Source organism: Sabethes cyaneus, chromosome 2, assembly GCF_943734655.1.
Source record: "Sabethes cyaneus chromosome 2, idSabCyanKW18_F2, whole genome shotgun sequence".
In the NCBI taxonomy this organism is placed as follows: domain Eukaryota; kingdom Metazoa; phylum Arthropoda; class Insecta; order Diptera; family Culicidae; genus Sabethes; species Sabethes cyaneus.
In genome coordinates, this window is record NC_071354.1 from 223358060 (window position 1) to 223373222 (window position 15163).

At 38.5% G+C, this 15163-nt stretch overlaps 1 protein-coding gene across 1 annotated transcript in view; it reads right to left on the minus strand.

Moving 5' to 3' along the window:
* LOC128736934 (uncharacterized) overlaps positions 1-11998 on the minus strand; it is a 157576-nt gene extending 145578 nt beyond the window's left edge. The window contains exons 1-2 of the mRNA XM_053831446.1: positions 11812-11998; positions 5543-5679 (exon numbers count right to left, since the gene is read on the minus strand). Coding sequence (XP_053687421.1) covers positions 5543-5679; positions 11812-11998 — 324 coding nt within the window. The remainder of the gene's footprint in view (positions 1-5542; positions 5680-11811) is intronic.
* Positions 11999-15163: the final 3165 nt, after the last annotated feature.

Consider the following 15163-nt stretch of genomic DNA (forward strand, 5'->3'; position numbering starts at 1 on the left):
GCTTACGGAGGACATACGCGCCCTTGCCGTGTTTGAGCGGAAAGTGCTGCGGACGATATTTGGCGGAGTACAAACTGAAAGCGGAGAGTGGCGGAGGCGTATGAATCACGAGCTACAGGCACTGCTTGGGGAGACTCCCATCGTACATCTAGCGAAAGTTAGCAGGCTACGGTGGGCCGGACACGTCGTAAGGATGCCGGACGACAGTGCGACGAAAACGGTCCTCTTCAACAACCCCACCGGCACCAGGAACAGGGGGGCCCAACGTGCACGATGGCTCGACCAGGTCGAAAGCGATTTGCGACTTCTGAGACGACTAGGAAATTGGCGACGAGTGGCCCAAGACCGAGTTGAATGGAGACGAGTGCTTGAAACAGCACGAGCCACCCCGGCTCTATGCTGCTGAAGAAGAAGAAGAAGATGAGGCAGTCATATTAGGGACCACTGGTCTTAGAGGAAAGCCGGTTTTGTGCGCTTTTGGAAGTCCGTAGATCCTTGGACACGATGCGATGTGTGGACCTCAAGGCAGTAACTTGGGTCCACTTTTGTTTATTTTATGTTGATTTGTTTGTTAATGATCTTAAAATTTACTTGACCATTCGTTCTATCGAGGATTGTCATCGTCTTCAGATACTGTTGGACACATTTGTGAACTGGTGTAAATCGAACCACACCATTACTACCACATGACCAGCATTACTAAATGTGAGATTATGACATTCCACCGTTCGCCGATCGTATATGACTACAGAATTAACGGCATTGAGAAGGGTCGATCTTAACGATCTTGGTGTCACACTAGACTCGAAAATGGCGTTTGATCGTCATCGTGCACAGATAATCTCAAAAGCAACGCGCCAGCTTGGATTTATAGCCAAAATTGGCCGAAAAGGTCTAGTCGGTTTTCCATACAAAAAATGCCCGCGAATCCAATTAAATTATGCAATGGTTCAAAAAAAGTACTTGAGCTGGGGAGCATTTTAGCAAATTTTCAGACGCCATCTTGAATCAGTATTGGCGGCTAGAGTGAATATCAAACGAGTTCAGAGAAAGTTTATACGACTAGCTCTACGTATTCTGCGTGACCCAAACAATTTGCCGTGACCCAAACAATTTGCCGTGACCCAAACAATTTGCCTCCGTATCCTGACCGCTGCCGTTTGCTTGGATTAGATACATTAAAATGTCGCTGTTTTGGCCTGATTTGGCATCCTGTCACTACGCCAAAGATGTTTTGTAATGGTATGATGCTAATGGAGTCCATATTGTACCGAAAGAGGCGAATCCACGTAACTGTCCAGAGTTACGCCCCATCGAACGGTAGTGGGCTTTGGTGAAGAGAGAGCTGTCCCAGCACAAACAACAAGCAACAACTATAGATAAATTTCAAAAATCTTGGGCAAACGCAGCTAAATTGGTTGCCAACAAGTCTGCACTCACCCTCATGGCAAGGGTAAACTCCAAAGTTCGCCAATTTTTCATGCAGACCAACTAAGTAATGTTAATTTGTTTGATAATTATTAACGATACACACATAAATGATATAAAATTGTTTCATGGTTTAAACTTCTAGCAAATTTGTTTTATTGCAAAATTGAGGTGTCCAGATTTTGTCGCGAACAAGCCTTAATGTTAGTGTTGTTAGTCCACGATTTCAGTGGTTTATATGTGAGTTTTTACATTATATTATTATGTTATAAGACTATTTGCTATTTACATAACATGACAATATTTATAACGCGTAATGACGACATCGACATAGACAAGACAAAATGAATAGTTTTTCGTTTTGACTTGTGTAAGTTCACTGAGAAAAATCCGGTTGTGAAATATCTGTAAAATGTCGCTTAGATTTATGTGTAATATTTATATTTTGTGTACCCTATCCATACAGACCTTTTGAAAATGACAAAATATATTGTCGAAACGTTAAGGGAATATTAGTAATATTTCGTTTTCATTTTTATATGACTGATGAGCCGAGAAAAATAAATCCAAATAACACGTTACAGTCGATAGCAACTCAAATGCTACTCATATATATTGAACTGTTGAGATCGTATCATATCTAAAATCGGCTTATTTGATTCTTGCAATATTGCATGTCATTAACCCTATAACTTAAACTCTGTAGAAATATAAATGGGTGATAGATAAGGAAAACGCTGCATTGGCGACAAAGATGCACAGTGGCACTCATCAGAATGGATGATAATGAAGGACGGTCAGTAAAGAATCAAATATTCACGCTGCGGCAAATCCTCCAAAAAGTCCATGAATACAGAATTCAACGCACAATTATTTCATTGATTTCAAAGTTGCGTATGATACCATCAACCGTAAAATCATGGCCCTTCTAACCTCGCAGGGAACTTAATCAACGTGATGATCCCTCATATGGGCTGTTCAACATGCCGCTACAGGATGTTATGAACTGAGAAACACACAGGCACAAGCTTCAGCAAATCTAGTTAGTTCGTCTGCTTTGCCGATGAAATGGATATTGTCGATAAAACAACATCAGTGGTGGTGGCAGAACAAACTAAAATTCAAAGTAGCGAAGATTGGGTTGAATAAAAATGCGTCCAAACTATGGTACCGTGAACTGCTAATATGACACACACGCTAAAAGATGGTGACTCGGTCCTAATGACGAGTGAGTTTGTTTTGTTTCGATCGTGCATCGAACCGCTATGCTGCCTGTTCTCCCCGTACTCGACACTCGACAGTGACTGAGTCGAGTCGAGTTGCACGACATGACTTACAAAATAGAGCCCATAATTATTCGATTTACTGTCCTTGTAACGCTGATGTCTTTTGAGTAGATGCCGTTTTTTGTGTTAATTTACTGTCATGAGAATATTGCCGACGGGGGCTCCTAATCTGAAAGGCCCGGTAGGCCCTTTGGCTCCCAGTCCGCCCCTGATGTAGGGCTACAGTTGGATTTCGATTTGGGCTACAAATGCTTGTCGCCTATGTTGCCAAAATCGAAACCGTGCCAAAATCGAGACCCTTTTTTGATATGAAAAAATTGAATGTAAATGCGTTAGAAATTGAGTAAATATTATTAATCAACGATTGCAATCATTTTATGCTTGAAAAGTCCGCCAAGAGCTATCCGTCCGGTGCAAGCAAGTTTTTGGCAACCTGCTGTAAGACGTAGTCTTACGGCCATAAAAATATTGTTCGAAACATTCCATAACAGCAAACTTTTTTTCATGAACGCACTGAGGGCATCATGTTTGCATCATTTAAAGCGTATGTATGTATGCGGAAACTGACTGATATTCAAGCATATTTTTGTAAGGGAAATATTTTGTGTTGCAAAAACAGATACTTTTGTTGCCAAAATCGAACCATGCCAAATTCTAAATCCTACTGTATATCAGACCATTAGATCAAAGACTAATGTAAGCTGCATTTTTTGCATATGTATGTTTATAAGAATCTGTGGGTGCCATTGTTTAAGTGAATGTTTAAAAGAGAAGAGCGAAATATTCAGATTCAATTCTTTATTGAATGCAATAGTGGCTTTGAAAATACGTGGATAGGGTTCATAACTATAACGCCTGCAACCATTGAGACATAGAGATTTAGAGATCATAATGAATGTAATGAATTACCAGCCCACAGATTATTGCGGAGTTTCCACCTATTTAGAATCCCACGCGAAAATTATTAGCGTGGTTATTTTCTGCGTTTACCACACATTTTTGCAATGTAGCAATTTGAACCATGAATTTTTCATTATAGCCTCCCGACTGTACCCTTGTTGCTTGACAAGCCTATTTTCAATGTATTTAGTAAGTACAGGATAATTATAATTAAAAAACGAATTTGTGTAGGACTCGTACACTTGCTGCAAGGTACAATATTGTATTAAATATGATTATTCGTAGCTTGACATATTTCAATAATCTTACTTTAACTTGCTTGTGGCCTTTAAAAGAGCCATTAGTTACAAATAACATTAAAGCTAAAGCACGTTCATCGCAAATATGACGTGCCATTCGAATGTCCTTCTCTTTTGACATGAATGGCCACAGGCACGTAAACTAGCGACGACGATTTACTGTCTCTTGCTCCGAGAAGGTTTTACTAGTTTACTTTCACAGTTTGCTTAATGGCTCTCGAGTTTTGAGGAAATATGTGTTTCAGTTGTATGGAAGCCCCCCTCCCCTCTCTTACGCCCTTCATAAAACAGCATGACATTTTATTTTAAATAAAAGTTTTCCTAAATTTGTTCTTGACCCCTTTTCTGTGATGATGATTCACTTTGAAAAGTTTAAACTACGTTAGAATCGGACCCAAGACAACCGCAGTTTTCGATTAGATATGTTACTGATATTCCGTTCCGACCCAGTTCTAGACGCTACTTTCCCACACCCAACCATCATCGCCCATTCGTTGATTCAATAGCGATAAATTGAAACCATTATTGACAGTGAATCGTCAACAAGCATTTACAATGGCTGTACCCATCCTTCCTTCCTTTTCCGGACCGACCGGGAAACAAACCGTCTTCTTCGCCAGTCCGGCGAAACTTACTGTTCTTTCGCCCTCGGAAATCAATTTGCCCACCATTTCCTAGATGATGTGAAAGCGCTACAAAAATAGAATAAACATCAACCAGAAGCATACAACACTAGGAGGACGACGACGACGATGATGCCACTGATGATCGTCTTTTAGCCGGAGCGCAGGTCTAGATTCGGAATCGCTCGAAGCACGATGATTTCGTTTTTCTGTGTCCATCGGACGGATTTTTTTTTTCGTTTTTTTTTATTTCATTCTGTGCGTCCATTTAGTGGAGCATTTCAATTTACTGTCCATCTTTTCTCGCAGTTTTGCTGTACGCCGCCGTTTCGGCAAAGCACCGGAAATGACTTGGCTGTTCCCATCAAAGCTTATGGAGCAACGAGCGTGGCAGTGCAGACCGACTGGACTGGTACGGGTTCATACTGGCACATTTGCACGAATGTCCTGCCAACCGAACCTCATGCTACCTCTACACCGCCGCATGTCAGGCACTTGCCGGCTAAAGTGGGTGGTGACGGACGGCAAACGGACGGAAATGGCGTTTGGAGTGATTTTTCTTATATGTGGGGAGAAAGTGCTGCGGCCAGCACTACTAGCAATAGCAACCGGAGAATAAAAAACAAGTTTCTATCAAACAATGACGGACGGAGCCGAAACTAATTTTCAAGGTTTTATTGCACGTTGCGCAGTTCCATTCGGAACGTTTTATGGACGTGCTACCACTCTCTGTGGGTGGATCGTGTTATTTTTTGTTTCGCTTGCGTTGGTTAGAGTTCCGCACTAAATGCGGTTCGTTACGAAAGTGAATGTTGCTCAATTTAGTGTCGAGTCCCGTCAGTGCGAATGGACATTAATTGAAACAATGAGTGAGTGAGCTTGCGTCGGTGGAGGTACATTATTTAATACCGAATAACACGGAAGAGTCGAGGGTTTACTCGAGCTCGAACACTTTGGGAAAGCTATGGAATCGAACGAAAAAAAAAATCTGCTGTTAAAGTCTTACCTGAACGATGTCGCCCTGCTCGTTTCCGGACGCTGTGAATGTTAGGTGGCAGAGAAACGGTAGCCGATTCCACTGCGGCGAAGGCACCGTTAGAGAGTACGTTCGTCCGATATCGCCATAGTACGTTCGGTTGCAAACTGGGGAATACAACAAAGAAAGTTTTTTTTGTTATTAGTTACAAAAATAGTTTCAATTTTTCTGGCGAAAGTTTTAGGACATAAACAGAAACCCAGTAAGAATTTGTCACACGTCGTCGGACAGAATACAAGCAAGACTATTGGTTGCGGTGTTGCAACGTCGGACGTATTCTGACTGGGAATATTAAAAGGTTTTATCTTTTATTTAAAAAAAAAAAATATGGTGTACATCTACGCGGGGTGTACCAGAGGGTAACGAAGGATTGCAGGATTTATTTTTGATTAGATCACTTGCTATGACAAATAATTCAAAATGTTTGTTCTAATTTTGATTCCTGAGTTTTACCAGTTTCATGGTGTACGGACCAAAGACGATATTTCTATTTTATCGGAAAACTGAGAATTTTTTAAATAAATTTCAGAAGTTCGAAAACGAAATCATCTTAAAAACTAAGATATGTATAATTATTAATTCTTCAGATTCTTTTAAACAAATAAGGCCAAAAATGAATTATTTAAAGTTTTTGTCACCCCCCCCCCCCCCTCTTCCTTGGAAATTGGCTTGAAAAATCGGGGGGCAAAAAAATAATTTGTAGGACACGTGTTCATTTTTTTTATAAAATCAATTGTCTGTGGGCTCTATAGCCTGAAAAACTCGAAAAATGAGCGTACGAGTGGAGTTAACACTTCTAGCACGAACTAGAAATGAGAATTCAAACAGTGGAATTTGCGACAATCGGCCAAAAAAATTTTCTTTCGTTTTTGTCTTTTTTTCGTAGATTTTTGCATGGAAAATAATAACGTATATAGCAAGAATAGATTTGGTTTTCGCGTTTAAGCTTTAAGTAAAAATGCCTTAAATCCATTTTTTTTGCTCAATTAAAAATTTCTCTTTGTTTTTTTTTCGCCCCCCCCCCCTTCCTTCTTCAGTGGCCCAACACCGGAGGGACAAAAACTTTTTAAAATATTTGTAATAGCCTAAGGTGGCGAGAATTCGAGGCAGACGCATGGTGTTTTTGCTTACGATTCTATGGCAATTTCTTAAAAGAAACGGATATTTCTGATTGTTTTTGGCAAAAATATCCAGAAATTAAAAAGAAAGAAAACTTTTTCCTAATTAAAGTCTACTATTTTTATTTATTCGCGACAGATACGTATTTCACCTACAAGTTGTAGGCTTCATCAGTGTTTCTTTTCGAACTATAAATAAATATAAAAAGTAGAATTTTATTTGGAAAAAATTTTCTCTTTTTTAAATGTATTGCGGCTTTTCGGCTTTACAGTCAGTTTTATATTGAAAACTGCTTTTTTCTTTTGAAAACGGCTTTTTGGCTTTTGTCTGTCTGTCTGTCTGTCTGTCTGTCTGTCTGTCTGTCTGTCTGTCTGTCTGTCTGTCTGTCTGTCTGTCTGTCTGTCTGTCTGTCTGTCTGTCTGTCTGTCTGTCTGTCTGTCTGTCTGTCTGTCTGTCTGTCTGTCTGTCTGTCTGTCTGTCTGTCTGTCTGTCTGTCTGTCTGTCTGTCTGTCTGTCTGTCTGTCTGTCTGTCTGTCTGTCTGTCTGTCTGTCTGTCTGTCTGTCTGTCTGTCTGTCTGTCTGTCTGTCTGTCTGTCTGTCTGTCTGTCTGTCTGTCTGTCTGTCTGTCTGTCTGTCTGTCTGTCTGTCTGTCTGTCTGTCTGTCTGTCTGTCTGTCTGTCTGTCTGTCTGTCTGTCTGTCTGTCTGTCTGTCTGTCTGTCTGTCTGTCTGTCTGTCTGTCTGTCTGTCTGTCTGTCTGTCTGTCTGTCTGTCTGTCTGTCTGTCTGTCTGTCTGTCTGTCTGTCTGTCTGTCTGTCTGTCTGTCTGTCTGTCTGTCTGTCTGTCTGTCTGTCTGTCTGTCTGTCTGTCTGTCTGTCTGTCTGTCTGTCTGTCTGTCTGTCTGTCTGTCTGTCTGTCTGTCTGTCTGTCTGTCTGTCTGTCTGTCTGTCTGTCTGTCTGTCTGTCTGTCTGTCTGTCTGTCTGTCTGTCTGTCTGTCTGTCTGTCTGTCTGTCTGTCTGTCTGTCTGTCTGTCTGTCTGTCTGTCTGTCTGTCTGTCTGTCTGTCTGTCTGTCTGTCTGTCTGTCTGTCTGTCTGTCTGTCTGTCTGTCTGTCTGTCTGTCTGTCTGTCTGTCTGTCTGTCTGTCTGTCTGTCTGTCTGTCTGTCTGTCTGTCTGTCTGTCTGTCTGTCTGTCTGTCTGTCTGTCTGTCTGTCTGTCTGTCTGTCTGTCTGTCTGTCTGTCTGTCTGTCTGTCTGTCTGTCTGTCTGTCTGTCTGTCTGTCTGTCTGTCTGTCTGTCTGTCTGTCTGTCTGTCTGTCTGTCTGTCTGTCTGTCTGTCTGTCTGTCTGTCTGTCTGTCTGTCTGTCTGTCTGTCTGTCTGTCTGTCTGTCTGTCTGTCTGTCTGTCTGTCTGTCTGTCTGTCTGTCTGTCTGTCTGTCTGTCTGTCTGTCTGTCTGTCTGTCTGTCTGTCTGTCTGTCTGTCTGTCTGTCTGTCTGTCTGTCTGTCTGTCTGTCTGTCTGTCTGTCTGTCTGTCTGTCTGTCTGTCTGTCTGTCTGTCTGTCTGTCTGTCTGTCTGTCTGTCTGTCTGTCTGTCTGTCTGTCTGTCTGTCTGTCTGTCTGTCTGTCTGTCTGTCTGTCTGTCTGTCTGTCTGTCTGTCTGTCTGTCTGTCTGTCTGTCTGTCTGTCTGTCTGTCTGTCTGTCTGTCTGTCTGTCTGTCTGTCTGTCTGTCTGTCTGTCTGTCTGTCTGTCTGTCTGTCTGTCTGTCTGTCTGTCTGTCTGTCTGTCTGTCTGTCTGTCTGTCTGTCTGTCTGTCTGTCTGTCTGTCTGTCTGTCTGTCTGTCTGTCTGTCTGTCTGTCTGTCTGTCTGTCTGTCTGTCTGTCTGTCTGTCTGTCTGTCTGTCTGTCTGTCTGTCTGTCTGTCTGTCTGTCTGTCTGTCTGTCTGTCTGTCTGTCTGTCTGTCTGTCTGTCTGTCTGTCTGTCTGTCTGTCTGTCTGTCTGTCTGTCTGTCTGTCTGTCTGTCTGTCTGTCTGTCTGTCTGTCTGTCTGTCTGTCTGTCTGTCTGTCTGTCTGTCTGTCTGTCTGTCTGTCTGTCTGTCTGTCTGTCTGTCTGTCTGTCTGTCTGTCTGTCTGTCTGTCTGTCTGTCTGTCTGTCTGTCTGTCTGTCTGTCTGTCTGTCTGTCTGTCTGTCTGTCTGTCTGTCTGTCTGTCTGTCTGTCTGTCTGTCTGTCTGTCTGTCTGTCTGTCTGTCTGTCTGTCTGTCTGTCTGTCTGTCTGTCTGTCTGTCTGTCTGTCTGTCTGTCTGTCTGTCTGTCTGTCTGTCTGTCTGTCTGTCTGTCTGTCTGTCTGTCTGTCTGTCTGTCTGTCTGTCTGTCTGTCTGTCTGTCTGTCTGTCTGTCTGTCTGTCTGTCTGTCTGTCTGTCTGTCTGTCTGTCTGTCTGTCTGTCTGTCTGTCTGTCTGTCTGTCTGTCTGTCTGTCTGTCTGTCTGTCTGTCTGTCTGTCTGTCTGTCTGTCTGTCTGTCTGTCTGTCTGTCTGTCTGTCTGTCTGTCTGTCAGAGGGTCATTTACTACTTTTATGTGTTTTTTTCTTTAATCTTCTGCTTTTCTGTTTAATTTTGTACTTCTTTTATATTTTTTCCTTTAGATATTTTTCGATTTACTATTGGTTTAAGCCCTTTTCTTTTTACATTTACCATGCCACAGCTTGTTGTTTATTTTTCTCATTTTAATTTATATGATTTTTAAATTTTGACTATTTAATTTTGCAGTCTTTTTCTTTCAACCAACTAACTTGTTATTATGAACGCTAATATTGCATTTGAAATTGCCTATAATCTCATCTTGTTTTGCAATTTAGCTCCTATAGCACTGTCTCTGAAATTTTACCGTTTTTCAATTTTCTTCTCTCTCAACTTTGACTTTATAATTTTCCGGTTTCATTTTTATCCTGCTTCTAGCGTTAAATGATAAGATTTTACTTATGTCGTATAAGTTTTGCATCTGTAGCTACATTTTTAAAGTATAGCTATTCAGTTTTTCTCCTTGAATTTGGTTCTTTTATTCTTATCCTTTGTTTCGGGTTTTTAATATTGAAATTAGGTCTTAGTTTCTAGATTCCAGTTTTTATTCTTTAGTCTATTCTTTAGTCTTTAGTCTTTAGTCTTTAGTCTTTAGTCTTTAGTCTTTAGTCTTTAGTCTTTAGTCTTTAGTCTTTAGTCTTTAGTCTTTAGTCTTTAGTCTTTAGTCTTTAGTCTTTAGTCTTTAGTCTTTAGTCTTTAGTCTTTAGTCTTTAGTCTTTAGTCTTTAGTCTTTAGTCTTTAGTCTTTAGTCTTTAGTCTTTAGTCTTTAGTCTTTAGTCTTTAGTCTTTAGTCTTTAGTCTTTAGTCTTTAGTCTTTAGTCTTTAGTCTTTAGTCTTTAGTCTTTAGTCTTTAGTCTTTAGTCTTTAGTCTTTAGTCTTTAGTCTTTAGTCTTTAGTCTTTAGTCTTTAGTCTTTAGTCTTTAGTCTTTAGTCTTTAGTCTTTAGTCTTTAGTCTTTAGTCTTTAGTCTTTAGTCTTTAGTCTTTAGTCTTTAGTCTTTAGTCTTTAGTCTTTAGTCTTTAGTCTTTAGTCTTTAGTCTTTAGTCTTTAGTCTTTAGTCTTTAGTCTTTAGTCTTTAGTCTTTAGTCTTTAGTCTTTAGTCTTTAGTCTTTAGTCTTTAGTCTTTAGTCTTTAGTCTTTAGTCTTTAGTCTTTAGTCTTTAGTCTTTAGTCTTTAGTCTTTAGTCTTTAGTCTTTAGTCTTTAGTCTTTAGTCTTTAGTCTTTAGTCTTTAGTCTTTAGTCTTTAGTCTTTAGTCTTTAGTCTTTAGTCTTTAGTCTTTAGTCTTTAGTCTTTAGTCTTTAGTCTTTAGTCTTTAGTCTTTAGTCTTTAGTCTTTAGTCTTTAGTCTTTAGTCTTTAGTTCTCTCGAAGTCAGGCTCACGTCAAGCCTTTTGTCTATGTCAGTTGAACGTATGACTCAATTTCTATTGGAAGGTAAACTGTGGATATTGATAATCACCGACGATACCACTCCGCTTGAAGAGTAAGGGGGATATCTTCAAATACAGCATGAAATCTTCCAGCTATTACCAAGAAAATCAACTGCCAAAAGACTAACTTTCACACTGCGAAAACACACCTCGTCACACAACGTCATAAGCGAGAAGCTCGCTTCCGGAGCGAAATTATTGCGTTTGTCTCGGTGACAAAAGCAAAAGTATTTACGCCAACTCATGTCACACTTACATTGTTCGCTAATGGTGAAAATTATCGCTCTGTCAGCTCTTGTCTATAGCATCTTCTCGAGCTCGGCAGGAGTGGAACTTTTTCAGACACCATCAGAGCAAAATACGGCAGGCAGACAGGCCAAATCTCCGTGGAACTGCCTGTGTTCAATCCTACTTGAGCACGAAGTTTTCCGGCCGATAGGAGCAAGGAAAATACTCCACACTTTTCATGCACATGGTTTATCTTGACGAGCCAGAAATCCCTTGTTCCCCTTTATCCTGCCGCTGCGCTCGTTGGCAAGAGCAACGCAATCTTTACTCCTCATTTACAATTTAATTAATTTTTTGACACTACGTAATACTTTAGTCCCGTGTCAGTCAACCAGTCAGTCACACACCATCAGTCGGAGAAAATCCGACACGGTAAACGTTTATCTATCCCACTTTTGTTTAGCGGCAATTACGGGGAAAAATTCCTTCCAGATCAAATCGTGTCTTAATGTAAATTACAAAATGCTTGTTCGCTTAAGCTCAAGCCGGCACGAACGTACGTACGTACGATGCTAAAAATTTACACCAAGCAAAGTATCAGAGTTAACAGACAGATCATTTAAAATTTCACTCAGCTTATTGCTCCTCACTGACGAGTTTACGCTGAGCCTACGTCTTCGTGACCTTTCCCGCTCCTTTTGCGATGTCGCAATTTCCTAATAATGATTATACTTGGAAATTTGTGACTGTTTGTGCGTATATTTCTATCTTGCACAAACAAATTAGTTTAATCTGCTGATTAAAGTTACAAGACAACGACTGAAAGTAATTGAAACTTTTTCGAAACCATCGATTAACCAGAAAAGAGCAAAGAAAAAAGAACTTACCGGTACACATTTTCGGCTCATCACTGCCGTCTCCGCAGTCATCCTTTCCGTCGCAAAATTTATCCAACGGCACACAAAAGGCTCCGCCCTTACACGGATATTCGGAAATCTTACAACTATAGCACAGACCAGCCAGCTTCAGTGCCAGTGCTGCCAGCAGGGAGCAGTGTATTGCTTTCATGTTCATCTGAAAATCAGAAGAGAAAGAAAAAAAACAGACCAGCCAGCTTCAGTGCCAGTGCTGCCAGCAGGGAGCAGTGTATTGCTTTCATGTTCATCTGAAAATCAGAAGAGAAAGAAAAAAAACGATTAGCTAATGTCTCTTAGAATTTATAGTACACATCTGCTTGTTATGTAGGATTAGAACATTAGTGAGAGCTACATTGTACAACAATCAAACATTGTTGTTCACTCTGTTTTAGAATTCCGCAGAACCACACTCATGGGGGGACAAACTACTCTCCGATTATGATACACAATTATGATACACAACGCACTGTATCGCAATCTAATTAAAAATTCTAATTACCACAATTGTCATAATCATTTATAATTTCAAATTGCGAGGAGCTGCTTACTGACCGGAACGTCGATCATCAGCTCAGCAACGCAGCGAACATCGCCGTAGTGTGACAGTATCGATTTTTAGGGGACATGTCCGATGACGGAAGGTCCAATTTAAATAGAATCCCTCCCGGAACAAAACGCTCATTTACCATAAATACCAACCGACAACAGCCAGCGTGCGAGCGAGTATATTGAGAGCAGCCACAAGCATCACCACAACTGAATAAACAGCCTCCCCCCACACTATTGTAGCGCCGTGCCACGTTCCGCCCCGCCGTCGGTAGTTCAAAATAGGCTTTCATTCGCACGTCAATTTATTCGCAGGCACACAGGAAAAAAAATTGCGAAACAATTTCTCTTGTGCCTACATCAAAAGAGCGTCGCACAGCAGTGCATTCAACATCCATCCTCTGTTAATTGTATGCTGCGGCGTTGATCGGACCCATTTCACTATTGTGTAGTGGCTCCTGTGGAAGCCTTTTTTGTGCCGATTTTATGCCCGCCCCCCACTGATAACGAAGAGATTCAATATGCAAACACAGCCAGCACCAATCAGGGTGGCACTTTCGCACTCATCGAACAAATGAATGAGAGATAATTGTGATTGGTAAATTTTTGGTTTGGTTGAAGCAGCTGTTCACTGCATTTTGCTGTTCAATATTCGTTCCTGCTATATTGGTTTCTTCGAAACTTCCATTCAGTGGTTCGCTTATTTTATTTGCACATCAATTCATAAAGCTCTGCTTTTTGCTCTATCCCTGTTAGCATTTTGCTGTTTTCCATTAGCATTTTTTTTGTTTTTTTGCTTTTTGACTGCTTGGCTTTTGTTTTCTACTTTCTGGTGTTTACCTTCTGCCTTCTGCCTTATGCTTTCTGCCTTCTGCTATCTCCCTTCTGCCATCTGCTTTCTGCCTTATATATTCTGCCTTCTGCCTTCTTGCTTCTGCCTTCTGCCCTATGCTTTCTGCCTTCTGTCTTCTCCCTTCTGCCTTCGGCCTTTTGACTTCTGCCTTTTGCCTTCTTCTTTCTGCCTTCTGCCTTCTGCATTCTGCCTTCTTCCTTCTACCTTTACCTTTTGTCGTTTATGATTCACACTTTATCTTCTGAATTTTAAGTTTCGAATTTTGAATTTGGAAGTTTTAATTCCAAATTTGGATTTTTTTAATACGTGTTTTGGAATGGAAATTTAAAATTGAGAATTTTCAGTTTTCAGTTTCCAGTTTTGATTTTGGAATTTTGAATTTAGACTCGCTCCCGTATAGAAGCGAAACCGGTCGGCTTTTAACTTTTAACTTTTAACTTTTAACTTTTACTTTTAACTTTTAACTTTTAACTTTTAACTTTTAACTTTTAACTTTTAACTTTTAACTTTTAACTTTTAACTTTTAACTTTTAACTTTTAACTTTTAACTTTTAACTTTTAACTTTTAACTTTTAACTTTTAACTTTTAACTTTTAACTTTTAACTTTTAACTTTTAACTTTTAACTTTTAACTTTTAACTTTTAACTTTTAACTTTTAACTTTTAACTTTTAACTTTTAACTTTTAACTTTTAACTTTTAACTTTTAACTTTTAACTTTTAACTTTTAACTTTTAACTTTTAACTTTTAGCTTTTAGCTTTTAACTTTTAACTTTTAACTTTTAACTTTTAACTTTTAACTTTTAACTTTTAACTTTTAACTTTTAACTTTTAACTTTTAACTTTTAACTTTTAACTTTTAACTTTTAACTTTTAACTTTTAACTTTTAACTTTTAACTTTTAACTTTTAACTTTTAACTTTTAACTTTTAACTTTTAACTTTTAACTTTTAACTTTTAACCTTTAACTTTTAATTTTTAACTTTTAACTTTTAATTTTTAACTTTTAACTTTTAATTTTTAACTTTTAACTTTTAACTTTTAACTTTTAACTTTTAACTTTTAACTTTTAACTTTTAACTTTTAACTTTTAACTTTTAACTTTTAACTTTTAACTTTTAACTTTTAACTTTTAACTTTTAACTTTTAACTTTTAACTTTTAACTTTTATCTTTTAACTTTTAACTTTTAACTTTTAACTTTTAACTTTTAACTTTTAACTTTTAACTTTTAACTTTTAACTTTTAACTTTTAACTTTTAACTTTTAACTTTTAACTTTTAACTTTTAACTTTTAACTTTTAACTTTTAACTTTTAACTTTTAACTTTTAACTTTTAACTTTTAACTTTTAACTTTTAACTTTTAACTTTTAACTTTTAACTTTTAACTTTTAACTTTTAACTTTTAACTTTTAACTTTTAACTTTTAACTTTTAACTTTTAACTTTTAACTTTTAACTTTTAACTTTTAACTTTTAACTTTTAACTTTTAACTTTTAACTTTTAACTTTTAACTTTTAACTTTTAACTTTTAACTTTTAACTTTTAACTTTTAATTTTTAACTTTCAACTCTCAGCTTTCAACTTTTAACCTTCAACTTTCAACTCTCAATTCAACTTTTAACCTTCAACTTTCAACTTCAACCTTTAACTTTCAACTTACATCTTTTAGTTCAACACTGTCAACTTTCCATTTTTGACCTTCAACTTTCAACTTTCAACTTTTAACCTTCAACTTTCAACTCTCAACTTTCAACTTTTAACCTTCAACTTTCAACTCACAATTCAACTTTTAACCTTTAACTTTCAACTATCAACTTACATCTTTTAGTTATAAACTGTCAACTTTCAACTTTCAACTTTCAACTTTCAACATTCAACTTTTAACTTTCAACTTTCAACTACCGACTTTCAATCTTCAAC